Genomic DNA, 15,539 nt, shown 5'->3' with positions numbered 1-15,539 from the left:
CGCACGCTGTGATCACCCGAATCAATGAGACTCAGATGATCACAGATCCGAGCAAGGGGCCGATCCCGGCGCCTTACCACGTGATCAGCTGTGAGCCAATGACAGCTGCTCACCTGATGTAAACAGAGGATCGCTAATCGTTTTTTTTCTCTTCTAACGCTGACAGCGTGAAGAGAAATAAAAGCCGATCACCGGCTTCTGTTTGAAGGGACATCAGTCCCGAAGAGGAAGAGCCTCATATGTACCCACCAGTACCACCTGCCAGTGCCACAAATCAGTGCCCACCAATCAGTGCCCCCAGTACATAAGTGCCAGCAATCAGTGCCATCTATCAGTGCCCACAAGTGCCACCTATCAATGTCCACCAGTGATGCCAATCAGTGCCTCATCAGTGCCACCTAGCAGTGCTGCTTGTGATTTCAATAAATGATGCTAATTGGTACAGTATTGGGTATTCGGTACTAATTGGGTACAGTGTAGGCAAGCCCTATCCACTCATGGTCAGTTTGTCTTTTTCATTGAAAGCCCAACGCCGGAAAGCATCAATGTATGCCTTTTTAAGAGCTAAACTTACCTAAAACTTTACTAGTAAAGATAAGAATTGAAATACAGAATATGTATTTCAAGTAAATGTATCTCTCTGTGTAAAGCAATACTATTTAGAATGGTTTGAGGAGTTTATATCTGTGGGAATCAGACACAGAATGCTCGTTCTAGCTGTAAACATACCAAGGTGTCAGCAGAACTGTATGGAACATAATCAAGCTGAAACTACTTGTGGCTACAGTCAATATCATTAATTAATGTCAACACCAATAGACGTATTCAATAAAGCAATGAGTGCAATGAGCAATAATGATGTAAAAAGTACACTGACCTATAGCAGCCAACCAGACTGCAGTTTTGTGAAAACAGATCTGTGAAAGATGAATTTGAAATAGTTGTATAATAAAACTCTTGACTGTTCTAAGTGAGCTGGGTGTATTTCTATTTTTAATACTCAGGTTTACCTAAATTTAAGTACTTTAATAAATATTTCAGTGCACCTCTTCTAAAAAGTATTGCTTGAAATTAGAATGGCTCATTCTGGTGTTAAGAAAAAAATGTGTATGCCCCATACAAACTGTTGTTTAAGATGGGAGAACATGGGGTAACCTACACCAGTGAAAACAATGCATCTCTCTTTTGCTAAATCACTTTATACACAACCTATAGGGGCTGATTTATTAAAGGAATAGAGGATGTTCACTTTGCAAGACGAATGTTTACTATAAAAAGTGTGTGTTCACATTGCAAAATGTATGACAGTAAATAAAGGGAACCTGTGTTCTCTTTAAATACATAATCAGGTGCATATTAAATTAAAAAAACAAAACAGAATTTAAATATATGTCAAGCCATAAGCGCTGCGTAAACTGTTGGCGCTATATAAATCCTGAATAATAATAATAATAATAAGACAATACTACACTAATGACAGAAAGTGAAGAAGAACTAAAGAGTCTCTTAATGAAGGTGAAAGAGGAGAGCGGAAAAGCCGGCCTGAAATTGAACATTAAGAAAATTAAGATCATGACAACCGGTCCCATCACTCCTTGGCAAACAGAAGGAGAAGAAATGGAAACAATGACAGATTTTATCTTCCTAGGCTCCAGGATCACAGCAGACAGTGACTGTAGCCATGAAATTAAGAGACACTTGCTTCTTGGGAGGAAAGCAATGGCAAACCTAGACAACATTACAAAAAGCAGAGACATCACCCTACCGGCAAAGTGTTGTATATTCAAAGCTATAGTATTCCCAGTAATAACCTATGGCTGTGAAAGTTGGACCATAAGGAAGGCTGAACGCCGAAGAATTGATGCTTTTGAACTATGGTGTTGGAGAAGACTCTTGAAAGTCTCTTGGATGGCAAGAAGATCAAACCAGTCAATCCTGAAGGACATCAACCCTGAATTGAACTGGAACTGAATTGAACTGAACTGGAAGGACAGATCCTGAAGCTAAAACTCGAATACTTTGGCCACCTAATGTGAAGAGAGGATTCACTGGAAAATACCCTGATGCTGGGAAACAGGGAAGGAAAAAGGAGAAGAGGATGACAGAAAACAAGATGGATAGATAGCATCATCGAAACAATGAACATGAAGTTAAGCAAGCTCCGGGGGACAGTGGAGGACAGAAAAGTCTGGTGCGATATGGTTCATGAGGTCACGAAGAGTTAGACACGACTAAATGACTGAACAACAAAAATAAGCCATAAACTTTTTTCAAGTTTTGGGTAGAGAGAGGATAGATTGGAGCCCTGTTCCATTTTACTGCTGTCTGGGGCTCCACTACAGAGATTTATACTTCCCTACTACATTTCACTTCCTGTTCTGCTGAGAACAGTTTCACCAAATAGGAAGTGATGGAAAATCTGCAACAGGGACACAGATAGAAATAAAACTCTGACAGGGTTCTACACTTCTTCTCTACTCAGGAAAAGCATTTTTGTTTCTGTCTGTATCTGTGTCTCGGAGTGTTTCCTGGTAAACAAAAAAGCCAGATAGGTAGTCAGATAGGTAGTATTTTGACATGAATTTTACTCTTTTTCCACTTTATCCAAAACTCGGAAAAGTTTTGGCTGGTCATACATTTAAACACAGTTTTACCCTATTATTATATGCTACGTTCCATGAATATTCAGTCAACCCCAGAGTGTTAGAATTACTAAAACTGGAGAGTGCAAAACATAGTGCAACTGTGTCTGGTATCCAATCAGCTTCTAACTTCAGCTTGTTCAATTATAGTTTGACAAAAAAAAAACTGGAAGTTGATTGGATTCTATGCACAGCCGGACCAGATTTTGCACTCTCTAGTTTTAGTAAATCAACCCAATAGTGTTTAAAAAAAATGTCAGCGCGCTCGGTTCCAGCACCTATATACTGTATACTTTATGGACCAGAGCATTTTTTACATTTCAACCAGGGGCTTACTGATTCAGCAATTACTTTGCCATATCGTATGATAACACATGCACACACTTTTTTCTTTTTTTCTAAATGAACAAGTGATAGTTTTAAAACAACTACTGTGCCTGTATATTGTGGAAATGTTATTATGTGATGTGTTCTAGTTAAAAGTATCTCTCTGTTATAAAGCATGACAACGTTTTTAAAATGTTGTGTACTTTGTAATGCAACACTAGAAAAATTAACAAAAAAAAAAAAAAAAAAAAGTTTGCATATGAATGGAAAAAAAAAGCTAAACTAGAAAATAATACTTAGGGAAGAAGGGCAGGAGTTAATCGTGGTGAAGATAGGGGTTAAAAATATTCACTTATGAATTACTTTATGACGTTGCTTCAACTGGCATTATGCACTTTTATTTATATTAAGGGGCACTTATTTCACTCACACATGAAAAAGAACTAGTCTAAATAAGTTGTAACAATTTTATTGGTACAACGTATTTAACAATGACGTCTGCAAGTACTACTTGCAGAAATCATTTACACAGGAGTTGCTGCAGGGGGTCCTGAGATATAGATCTGCTACGACATGGGAAGAAGGAGTGGAAGGAAGTGAGACTTGGCCTTACAAGCATATTGATATAGGGACCGTTAGCAGAATATATGTGGCAGTGGTATGAACCAAGCACCATCCATATCAAGAGCTGCCAGTAGATCAGAAAAGTCTGATATTAGGTGCTCAAGCTCACAGATGATCACTTTCACAGTACATTGCTAATTAATATAGCTAAGATCTCTAATATTTGCAATCTCTCGTACTATTTCTTTAGTAAACATACAATATGCTACATTTTGCCCTGCAACTCTGGTTCTCTAATGATAGCTTTAATCATTACTACTATCTCATAAAAATCCCCAGTTGCTTACTACTGCACTATACACTAAGCTAGACACTAGTCCTCATATCACTGATCCATCAGGACAGTGTCCCCTGGGATCATTTAACCTTTTTCCCAATTGTTCAATTGATAGTGACCTGCTCAAAGGGCATTATATAGATTATTATTAATATTGGTAATCAATACAAGAAACCCTCCCAACAAAAAGACAAAGTGCATTCAACACAAAAAAACTTGAAAAGTAAAACATGTACATGGACCACATTTTCTACTCTAAGGAAGCAATCTGCATACGTAAAATAAACTATTTATAAAGTCCTTAGTATAGAACTGCACACAGGCTCATCTCATAGGACAGCGAAAACCTATGATGATGTGCAAATCAGCTTTCACCTTTCATCTTTGCTATAGTCAGAAAAATGAAAGATGCCTACAGGTGATAGCTGTGGGTTATTACACTTTGCATTGCAATCTTCGGTTTACATACAGAGTTATACAGTTATACATTTAGCTTGGTAATGCAAATGGCAAGTGTGATGTGTACATCAATATAACCTTTAACAAACAAAGTTCATTTTTTTAAGTCAATGAAAGTTATGTTGTAATTGGTTGCTCTGGGTCATTGCACTTTAATTTTTGGGTCATTCAATGAGATACCTAGTTCCATGTTGCTGAACAATGTAGTCACTGCATAATGTTTTAGAGAGTGCTACTAATGATTCTGGTTATAGCTACATGTCAGCTCGGTAAATCTCTTCCAGTATTAAAAGCCAAAATCCTTTTAACACTCTCTCTCTACCTAAAAGAAGAATTGAAAATTTACACCTGCGGATAGAAATCACTGGATGAAAATGGGTCGCTACTCACGTACTTTTCACTATCGGCTTCGTTTTTCTGCTGATAGGTGTCCGCTGAGAATAGTTTGCTGCTAATGCTGCTGTGCCATGCTTCCTCCCTCTGCAGCAGGAGCCCAGCTGGAGCAGTTCCCTCTTTTCTCTCTGTGGATATAAAAATTTACAGAAGCAGCATGAAAGTCCTGCAAAGAGCGAGTGCCTCTCCTAGCAGCCTACTACAGTGCCAGGCATGGGTGTAAAACCTTCGATTGGTTTCTAAGACATAATCTAGAGAGTTAATTCAGTCAGTGGGGGAGCCGCAGGTCAATGGTGTTTGAGCGTCACAGCTGGATGTGAAATAGTGAGTTTAGCCTGAAGCCTGTGAAAGTGGCAGCTTCCTGCATGCATTACAGTTGCTACCAAGCTCTGCTTGAATCATGCCTGGCTCCTAGTGGCTGGAATGCCTGAGAACCGGCTCAGGGACTCAGTGAACAGGAGGACAATGCACTTTCAACCCTAACCAGCATTCATTAAGTCTGCAATAAACTGTGATTTGCTGACCTTTTTCTCAGAGTTTTTTTTTTCTATTAAAGTGACTATATACCTATGATGAAACAATAATAAAGCATTCAGCATAGCATAAAACTAGGAAATAATTTAAACTATTCAGACATTAGAACAACACACAGAGCACTTTGTAGATTTTTATACATCACTTACTGCAGGCAGCTTGAGACTACATTTATGACATATAGCTGTCAAAACAATTTTTATAATATTATAGAATTCCTATAACTTAAATCCAAAATAGCTAAACAGGCAATCAAAAAGAAAGCAATATATATGTTTGAAAAAATGTAAAATAAACATTTCTACTGGCAATACAATTCATTTTTCCATTTTGGAGCTTAGTAAAATGTTTAAGCAGTTCAGTAGGTAGTAATCAATGTGTCAGGAGAATCTGCAATTCACTTATGTTTGATGTGTGAATGTTTGCATGCAATTTGGGAATCCAGGCAATCACAACTAACGAGTACCAAAATCCTGGAAACCACAGAGTTACAACATGAATCTACTTCTGGTCAGATGATTGAGTTATGATGGTGTAGCTCCTGCTGCTCTCGGTGTCTCCTGTGAGATCAGAGAGAGAGGAGAGTGGTGCTGCAGCTGGGGCAGTGATGGGGTGGTGAGAAGAGACAGGTAGGTGTATAATGATGGAGGAGAACAGTTAGTGGGTGTTTTTTAACCTTAAAGTGGATGTAAACCTTCACATATACCCAGTGAAGTGAACAGCCTCAGATGACAAACAGAGATGAGACAAATCTCCCTACATACATTTATATGTACATCTGCTGTCTTCAGCTTGCTATATTAACAATCTCAGAGAATGATAATGAGCACTTCTGACACTTGCACCAGCCAATTGCTTGCAAGTAAACCACTACACTGCCCAGCAGTGCTCAGCTGGACATGTTTTCTAAAAATAATGTGCAGTGCATGGACAGCCTAACATGCAAAATTGCATTAGTCACCTTTGCTAATTTTTAAACTGTGTTTAAAGCTCTCAATCAGTTATAAAAGAATTACAAATGTATAAAGGTCAAGTGTATACATATTCAAAATACAAACTTAAATAACAATAAGCAGTAACAGAAAAACAAAAAAAGGGTAACTATATAAACTCTGAACTCTTGAGCGATTTATTATAACATAGTCGGTAGTTGGTCAGAAGTACACATTATAGTAAATCATACATTAGGATTTAGGTGTAACAATAGGTAGGCTAGGGTATTTTATCCTAAATTCAGAGGTATAATGCTGATGCGGCCCACTATGAAATTGAGTTTGACACCAATGTTCTAAACCATGATGGAGTTGTAAAATCTGAACAGGATAGGTCATATTTCTGTTGTAGTTGTATAAAGGAGTGTATAATGTGCATCACGGCACACAGTTCTTCAAGATTTACACAAGGTAGAATCAGAAACAGTACTAGACATTAGGGGTGCAACGGATCAAAAAACTCACGGATCGGATCGATCCTCGGATCAGAGTCACGGATCGGATCATTTTCGGATCAGCAAAAAAAAAAAAACAAACACACAAATCTTGTTACACCCACTGGAGTTTTAGATTTAAAAGCTATTTTCAACACAAAACGGAGCTTATATGCATACATACAGTATTTGTAGATCGGACAGACTGTTTAGATGTTAGATTTTAAAAGCAACAGCAAACCTGCCGACCTTACATGGTTGCTAATGTGACAGAACACCTCTAAATTTCACATTTAATGTCCCGCACTGTAATATAGCCACATGTCCCCCACTGTAATATAGCCACATGTCCCCCACTGTAATACAGCCACATGTCCCGCACTGTAATATAGCCACATGTCCCCCACCGTAATATAGCCACATGTACCCCACCGTAATATAGCCACATGTCCCCCACCATAATATAGCCACATGTCCCCCACCGTAATATAGCCACATGTCCCCCACCGTAATATAGCCACATGTCCCCCACTGTAATATAGCCACATGTCCCCCACCGTAATATAGCCACATGTCCCCCACTGTAATATAGCCAGTCCACATGTCCCCCACTGTAATATAGCCAGTCCATGTCCCCCCACTGTAATATAGCCAGTCCATGTCCCCCACTGTAATATAGCCAGTCCATGTCCTCCACTGTAATATAGCCAGTCCATGTCCTCCACTGTAATATAGCCAGTCCATGTCCCCCACTGTAATATAGCCAGTCCATGTCCCCCACTGTAATACAGCCAGTCCATGTCCTCCACTGTAATATAGCCAGTCCATGTCCCCCACTGTAATATAGCCAGTCCATGTCCTCCACTGTAATATAGCCAGTCCATGTCCCCCACTGTAATATAGCCAGTCCATGTCCCCCACTGTAATATAGCCAGTCCATGTCCCCCACTGTAATATAGACACAGACTTCCCACTGTATTAGTGCTGTGCCTGTTAGTCAGACTCATACCTTGCTTTAGAGAAGCCGCCAAACCCACGAGTTGGGGGCGGGGTGATGACGTCAGCACGATGCTCAGCGCCGCCGGGTGTACCAAGATGGCCGCGGCTCCGGAGCTAGGCCGAAGCCGCGGCCTTTCCTAAAACCCGAGGACGCGGAGCGCTCCGCGGATCGCGGGTGTGCCGATCCGAACGGGCCACCCCTACTAGACATGTGCAATTAGTTGGAGATTCGGATGTATCCAAATGAAATAGTAACGAATTTCAAAGAAATTTATTTAATTTAATTTTGTTTATTCATTTTCTAACAAATTTAAAATTTTCGGAACAATTCAAATTCAGATCAGTAGAAAATGATCAACCGATTCTAATTCTGTGTGAAGAATAACTGGTTGTTAAGAAGCAGGCTATGAAGCCTCATCAGCTGTCAGCGGGCTTCCCTGCTGAGAGCTGAAATGTAAACAAAAGAATGCTGGCAATATAAAATTAAAAAAAAACAGTGTGTCCCCCCCCCCCCCAATCCATACCAGACCCTTATCCGTGCATGCAGCCTGGCAGGTCAGGAAAGGAGGGGACTAGCAAGCGCCCCCCCCTCCTGAACCATACCAGGCCACATGCCCTCAACATGGGGGTGCTTTGGGGCAGGGGGGCTTTGTCCCTTCCCCCCAAAGCACCTTGTCCCCATGTTAATGAGGACAAGGGCTTTTCCCCACAGCCCTGGGTAGTGGTTGTGGGGGTCTGCAGGCGGGGGGCTTATCAGAATCTGGAAGCCCCCTTTAACAAGGGGGCTCCCAGATCCCACCCCCCCCCCCCCCATGTGAATGAGTATGAGGAACATAGTACCCCTATCGATTCACCAAAAAAGTGAATAGAGATGCTACATAAGTTTTTGATAATTCCTTTACTGAAGAATCAAACATCAAAAACAATGTCCCCCAGTGTAGATCCATCGTTAATCACGCCCCCCCCCCCCCAGCCACACCCAAAAAAAAAATTTCCAGCCTCCTTGAAGGCTCCACGCCCGACTGCCTGCTCCTTTGTCTGACATTTCTTAAATAGCTAAGCCCTGCCGACTCTGCCGGGCTCCATGCTCGGATAAGAGTCTGGTATGGATTATGGGGTGAACCCCACGCTGTTTTTTTTTTTTTTTAATTATATTGCTGGACTTCTTTTGTTAACATTTCAGCTCTCAACGGGGAAGCCCGCTGACAGCTGATGAGTCATCGGTTGTCAAGGATGCAACGCTACTTAACAAACAGCTTATCTTCACACAGAATTCAAATCGGTCGATCATTTTTTGATCCGAATTCTAATAGTTTTTGGAATTCGTTAGAAATTAATAAACAAAATGAAATTAAACTAAACTAATTCCAAAAACGAATCAACAAAACGAAATTAGTAACATAACAAATCTATCCGTAACTAAACTAAACAAATTTTTCTGTTGTGCACATGTCTAAACAGTACAGGATTGTTAAAGAATTGAATTGTTCCATGAAGACAAGTTGTCTGTTAGACCCTGAAAGATTATCCAGTTGCTTAACTCCATTCCAAACAGATACAGGTACCTTTAAGATAGATAAATGCTATTTATGAGGAAATTGTTTAGGGCTTCTGGGAAAAATAATATCCATCGTATCTCCAGTATATGTCATTTTGGCCTCTGAATTAGAGGGGACATCATGAAGCATTCATGTGACTAAATGTTTAACTGTCCTACTAAATACTAACTAAATAGATTTTGAAGGACCATTCCTGTTTCTTCATTGGGCCTCCTTAATGTAGCCAGTTTCAGTTTTAGACTAGTAGTGCCCTAGATAAATGCAGAAAACATATAGTTATAGGTTAGTTGCAGACATGGTATACTTTTACATAGTTACATATGTCCAGCTTGAACCAATGTAACCATGTAAATACCATACCGCCCATACTCATGGAAGCTGGAAATCACTGAAGCAGACACTGGTACATCAGTGATTCAAGAGGTCGACTGCTCAGCACGGGCACCATTCAGATAATTCTATGCATCTTCTGTATGAAAGCAAAGCATTCTATGACTGGATGGGGTGGAGAGGCTGGGTAGTGATGGCAAAGCATTCTCTGAATAGTACCGGTACTGAGCAGCTGATCTCCTGTATTCAGAATACATCAGGCTGGCTGCTCGGCATGGGAACCTGAAGCAAGTGGAGATCACTGAAGTAGGGGTCTCTGCTTTAGTGATTTACATCTTTTAGGGGCATCAGCCAGGTATAGTATATACATAGTTGCATTGGTCTAAGCTGAATCAATGCAACTATGTAAAAATATACCATGCATGGAATTATTCTTTAAATTCTGTAAAGACAGATTTACAAAGTATCGAAAGCATATTGGTAAGTATATAAAGGCACTTAGGAAGAATAATCACCTTCCTTTTCAATAGTTTTTATTGAAGTTTATAGGGAGGTTCAAGTGCATAACAACATACATGTGTACTTCAAATATCAGTAAAGGGTTTAATATGTGACCATTAGTAAATAAAAATGATGTATACATGTACTAATAGATAATGAACATTCTGCAGAACTCAATAGGAAAGCATAGGGGGGGCAATGCCCAAGCAAGGTTGCAACGACCCTGACAATAAAAGATCGCCAAGAGACAATTACATGGGGTGGATCATACAGGCTCAGGACATATGAGTTGAGGGCTGGTTGGGGGAGTATGTGTGGTTCAGGAGGGATTTGGATGGGGTGGGGGTGAAGTGTTTCAGAAGACATAGCTAAAAAGAGAAAAGAAAAGAAAGAGAGGGGAAACAGGGGGAGAGAGAGGATGGGATGCAGGGTGTTTGTGTGGAGGGGGAAATGGGTAAACTGGAGCAGTGTACATGGTCTCTGAAATCACATGCATCTGACATGTACCCATTCAGTAATGGTCAAAGGTTGAGGGCAGGTGGTGCTTGACCCAGGGGTCCCATATATTATGGAATTTGGGCATTCTGTCGTGTTGGATTGCAGCCAGTTGTTCATAACATACATTGGTGCATGTGTAATTAAAATTTTGACGGGGAACTGGGTTTTCCAATCCTTGGCAATGGTCTGCTTCATGACCGTAAACACATAAATCAGTAGACGAGTAATTTAATATGATATTTGCATGCCAGAACTGTTTACTAACTGGGCAGATCCACCAACGTGGTGGCAAGGAAAATGAATCATATTAATAATGTTAATTCTGTCTGTCACAGACAGAGGTAATTTAGATCATATCTGTAATCTGTTTTTGATGTTTTGCATCCAAGGGGTGATATTTTTAAATAGGGCCAATAGATTGTTCCTAGTAACTATAATGCCTAGATATGCCATTATTAAATTGAAATTAATGATCTAAAATGCACATTAAAATATGATATGCTGAAATGGAGAATATAGTGTACACATGCTGTTAAAGGGCCATTGTCAACAAGCTTTCATAGGAATATGCAGGGTGCTTTTTTTACATCAGTTTAAATCACTTCTAATATTATTTATAAGTAATTGTAGGTGTATTTGACCTTTAGTTGACCTCCTTCTCACCTGCGTTTGACCTATTTCCAGCTGCTTTTGTAGTCCTATAGATATTTGTGGGGTGAGAAGCAGTTCTGAAGCAAACAAAACCCCATTGACATCAAGTGCATAAGATGGCAAAAGTTCCAACTGCCAAATATTTGCTTCTTAGAATAATTTTGGAATAAACATGTACTGGCTTGTTTGTATTGTACTACACCGAGCAGGCACCCTGGTAGTTTGAGATCTTCTTATATGAACATATCCTGATCTGACCATATTTAACCAGACCTGGTGGCAATCATTCCATATCTACATGACGTAAATACTATGTACCAGTTTTGATAAACTTCTGTTGGCTTTTATAACTGCCTTTTCCATATTCAAGTCTATAGGAATGCATAAGCAGGCCAAATGCACCTGCAATAAATTCTGAATGATCTTATGCCGCGTACACACGGGCGGACTTTTCGACAGACTAGGTCTAGCGGACTTTTCGACGGACTTTCCAATGGACTTTCGGAATGAACGGACTTGCCTATACATGATCAAACAAAGTCCGACGGATTTGTACGTGATGATGTACACCAGACTAAAACAAGGAAGTTGATAGCCAGTAGCCAATAGCTGCCCTAGTGTCAGTTTTTGTCCGTCAGACTAGCATACAGAGGAGTGGACATTTCGACCGGACTCGAGTCTGTCTGAGAGATTTGAAACGTTTCATTTCTAGGTCCGTCGAATTTTTGGAAAATAAAGTCCGTTGGAGCTCACACACGATCGAATTGTCTGCCGGACTCCGGTACACCAGACCAAGTATGCCGTAAAGTCCAGTCGTGTGTACGCGGCATTGGAAACACCTCAAACTGATATCAAAAGCATGCTGCATTTGCCATCGAAGCCTTTTGATGCAGACCCTTATAAATAGCTTTTGTACAATACATTGTCTGTTTTGGTATACAAACACTGGCCACTTTATTAGGTACTTCTTGCTAGTACCAGGTTGGACCACTTTTGCCCTCAGAACTGCCTTCATTCTTTGTGGCATAGATTCAACAAGGTGTTGGAAACAATCCTAAATGATTTTGGGCCATATTGATATGATAGAATCATGTAGTTGCTGCAGATTTGTCGGCTGCAGATCCATGATGTGAATCTCCTGTTCCACCACATCCCAAAGGTGCTCTATGCTCAATTGGATTGAGATCTGGTGACTGCGGAGGCCATTGGAGTACAGTGACCTCATTGTCATGTTCAAGAAACCAGTTTGAGATGATTTTAGCTTTGTGACATGGTGCATTATCCTGTTGGAAGTAGCCATCAGAAGATGTGTACACTGTAGTCATAAAGGGATGAACATGGTCAGCAAGAATACTCAGGTAGTCCGTGGCATTTAAACAATGCTCAATTGGAACTAAATGGCCCAAAGTGTGCCAAGAAAATATCCCCCACACCATTATATCACCAGCCTGAACCATTGATACAAGGCAGGATGGATCCATGCTTTCATGTTGTTTATGCCAAATTCTGACTTCTACCTCCTGAATGTCGCAGCTGAAATCAAGACTCATCAAATCAGGCAACGTTTTTATAATCTTCTATTGTCCAATTTTGGTGAGCCTGTGCGAATTTTACCCCTACTCATTCACCTAAAAGAAAAGTGTCAAAAATAACAACAGTACACAGGTTTTTAAAGTAATGTATTAAGGCAGCTCTGGCGTCTCTTCTGATTTCTTTCCCCCTCTCTGGCTCTTCTGCCTCCTCCGGCGATGTCTTCTGCCTCTGCCGGTTCTTCTCCTCTCTCCGGTTCTTCTCCGCTAATGTCTTCTAGCCCTCTCCAGTTCTTCTCCCTCTGTCCGCTGTCTTCTGCCTCTGCCAGGTCTCCTCTCTCGGCTGTCTTCTTCCTCTGTTCTTCTGATGTTTCCTCAACGCGCTCTCCCAGTGTAATGCCAGGTCTGCCTTTTGCTATGACTTATAAAGACATGGGGCGGGGCCATCAGGTGACATCATATGGAGGCCACACCCCCTTATGATGTCACCACCTGGGGCATGATGGGTGGTCATGTCATAAGGGGCTTGGCCTCCATAGGATCTCACCGGATGGCCCCGCCCCATGTCTTTATAAGTCATAGCACACGGCGGGCCTGGCATTACACCGGGAGAGTGCGTCAAGGCAACATCGAAAGAAGAACAGAGGGAGAAGACAGCCGAGAGAGGGGACCCTGCACAGGCAGAAGACAGTGGACAGAGGGAGAAGAACCAAAGAAGGCTAGAAGACATCAGCAGAGAGCGGAGAAGAACCGGAGAGGGGAGAAGAAATCGGAAGAGACGCCGGAGCTGCCTTAATAAATTACTTTAAAAACCTGTGTACTGTGGTACAAGGGATCTGGGGGCCTCCTTGTAAAAGGGGGCTGCCAGATTCCTATATGCCTCCCGCCCGCAGCAGATGGGAGGCATATGGACAACGGACAGGGTTGTCGGGAAGAGGCCCTTGTCCCCATCAACATGGGGACAAGGTGCTTTGAGGTGGGGGGCGCAGGGCCCCCCTGCCCCAAAGCACCAACCCCCCCATCTTAAGGGCATGTAGCCTGGTATGGTTTAGGAGAGGGGGTGCTCGCTCGTCCCCACCCCCTTTCCTGACCTGCCGGGCTGCATTTTTTCCCCTTAAAATCCATGCCAGACTGAAGGGACTGGTATGGTCTTGGAGGGGGAATCCTATGCCTTTTTTGTCTTTAATTTTGTCGTGGGGTTCCCCTTCAAGTTTATCAGAGCAGAAGTCGCATGCCAAAGTCGGATCAGTTAAGACAGTGATCCGACTTTGATCTGACTTGTGACTAGTGATATTCAATGGGCTGAAGTAGGATCAAAGTTGGACCAAAGTTGGACCAAAGTAATGCAGGAACCTTTTTCAAAGTTGGACTGATTTGTGTCGGACCAGTAAGACAGCTCTCATAGGGAAACATTGATTTTCACACGTCATGTGACATGAGCTCCCAATGTCGAGCGTTTGTCGTACCAGTGTGAACCCGGCCTAACAAACAAAGAAACAAACATATCATCTGTTAATTATTTTGAGCAGAGACTGTCATGTCCAGAGTTAGAAGACCAGCTCCAAAACTACTTGCTCTCCTAAAGCTATGTCAAAAGCAAATGAACAGAATTATGGGGTCAGTTTTAATAAGGACTATCTAGAAAAAGGTGCAAAGTATATCACCTCTACTCTGTTTACTCAACAAGGTTCATACAGATAATATTACCTTATGAATGGAAGTTATTACTCTAAAGTGCATTAACCTCTTCACACTACTACTAAGGTTATATAGCTATAAATATAACATAAACAGGCATATGCTAGATTAGCAATTTTATGCCTGAAACAGAGAAAAGAAATTAAAACATAGTAATAAATCTTTAGCTTTTTTCTGAGTTGCAAAAACAGGTTTAGGTTTTCTTGCCTGGTAAAGGCTTTCCATAATTTAAAATTACCTGCAAAACAAAGTTGCTTTTTTTGTCTTGTGATTATAATAATGAAATGTACTGAAGGTGTTAGGAGTGCCTTGCACACTCCTGTTTCTGTGCAACCAGTCTCCCTGTATATCTCTTCTCTGGAGCATCCGTTGCCAGGCATCAGGCCTCACTGCCAGAAATGTCCCCTCAGTCTTATTGGCACTCCCCTTGGGATGTATCCTTACTATTAGGCAATGTCATCTGCCTAGCCTTTTCACCTCCAATTGGCCAGCAAAACTGTGCGCCTTATTTGAACATCACAAGCCCAGGGTTCTGTACTTGTGATAGTACTTTTACACAGGCTCTGTGCTGCACCCCTAATCTTAATTCTGACTGTAGCCTATTTGTCTTGGACCTTAGTCTGTTCCTGGATTAATCCATTGTCTGCTGCCCATCCTGACCACCACCTGCCTCTGGATTTTGCTACTGGCTTTACACCTGCTGAGCAACAGTCCATGCCTGATATTTCTGTAGAGCACATGTACTCTTTCCTGTATTCTTGCTCAGTCCTTTGTGCCACTTGGATAGAGAATATAGCAATGTGTATTAAGACCCGGGCAACCAAGTATGTTAGGCTTGCTTGCCTTATGGGAACTATTGCCTTGTATCCGTAGACGGAATACTGTATGGGGCAAGTATTGCTTGGCACCTTATGACCCCCTACCTAGACCTCTAAGGCTCAGATACTAGGCGGTCCATAGATGGTTTTTGTGGTAAGCTTGCGTGTGTGAGTGACACCATGCTGCGTTGATTTTGTGTCACAATGTTGTCTTTTTAAAACAATTTTTAACTCGTGTTTGGAGGGGCGGAACATTGTGCCTGCTAATATTTTG

At 41.3% G+C, this 15,539-nt stretch overlaps 1 protein-coding gene across 3 annotated transcripts in view; it reads right to left on the bottom strand.

Annotated features, from left to right (window-relative positions):
* The window catches only part of CUX2 (cut like homeobox 2), a 755,888-nt gene that overhangs the window by 171,297 nt on the left and 569,052 nt on the right, over positions 1–15,539 (bottom strand). For all 3 annotated transcript variants that reach the window (XM_073626099.1, XM_073626084.1, XM_073626092.1), the window contains exon 6: positions 4,724–4,850. In XM_073626099.1, the coding sequence (XP_073482200.1) occupies positions 4,724–4,850 (127 nt within the window). The remainder of the gene's footprint in view (positions 1–4,723; positions 4,851–15,539) is intronic.

This window comes from Aquarana catesbeiana, linkage group LG01 (genome assembly GCF_042186555.1).
Source record: "Aquarana catesbeiana isolate 2022-GZ linkage group LG01, ASM4218655v1, whole genome shotgun sequence".
Taxonomy (NCBI): domain Eukaryota; kingdom Metazoa; phylum Chordata; class Amphibia; order Anura; family Ranidae; genus Aquarana; species Aquarana catesbeiana.
Note: the sequence above shows the minus strand (reverse complement) of the source record. Positions and strands in the feature narration are given on the sequence as shown.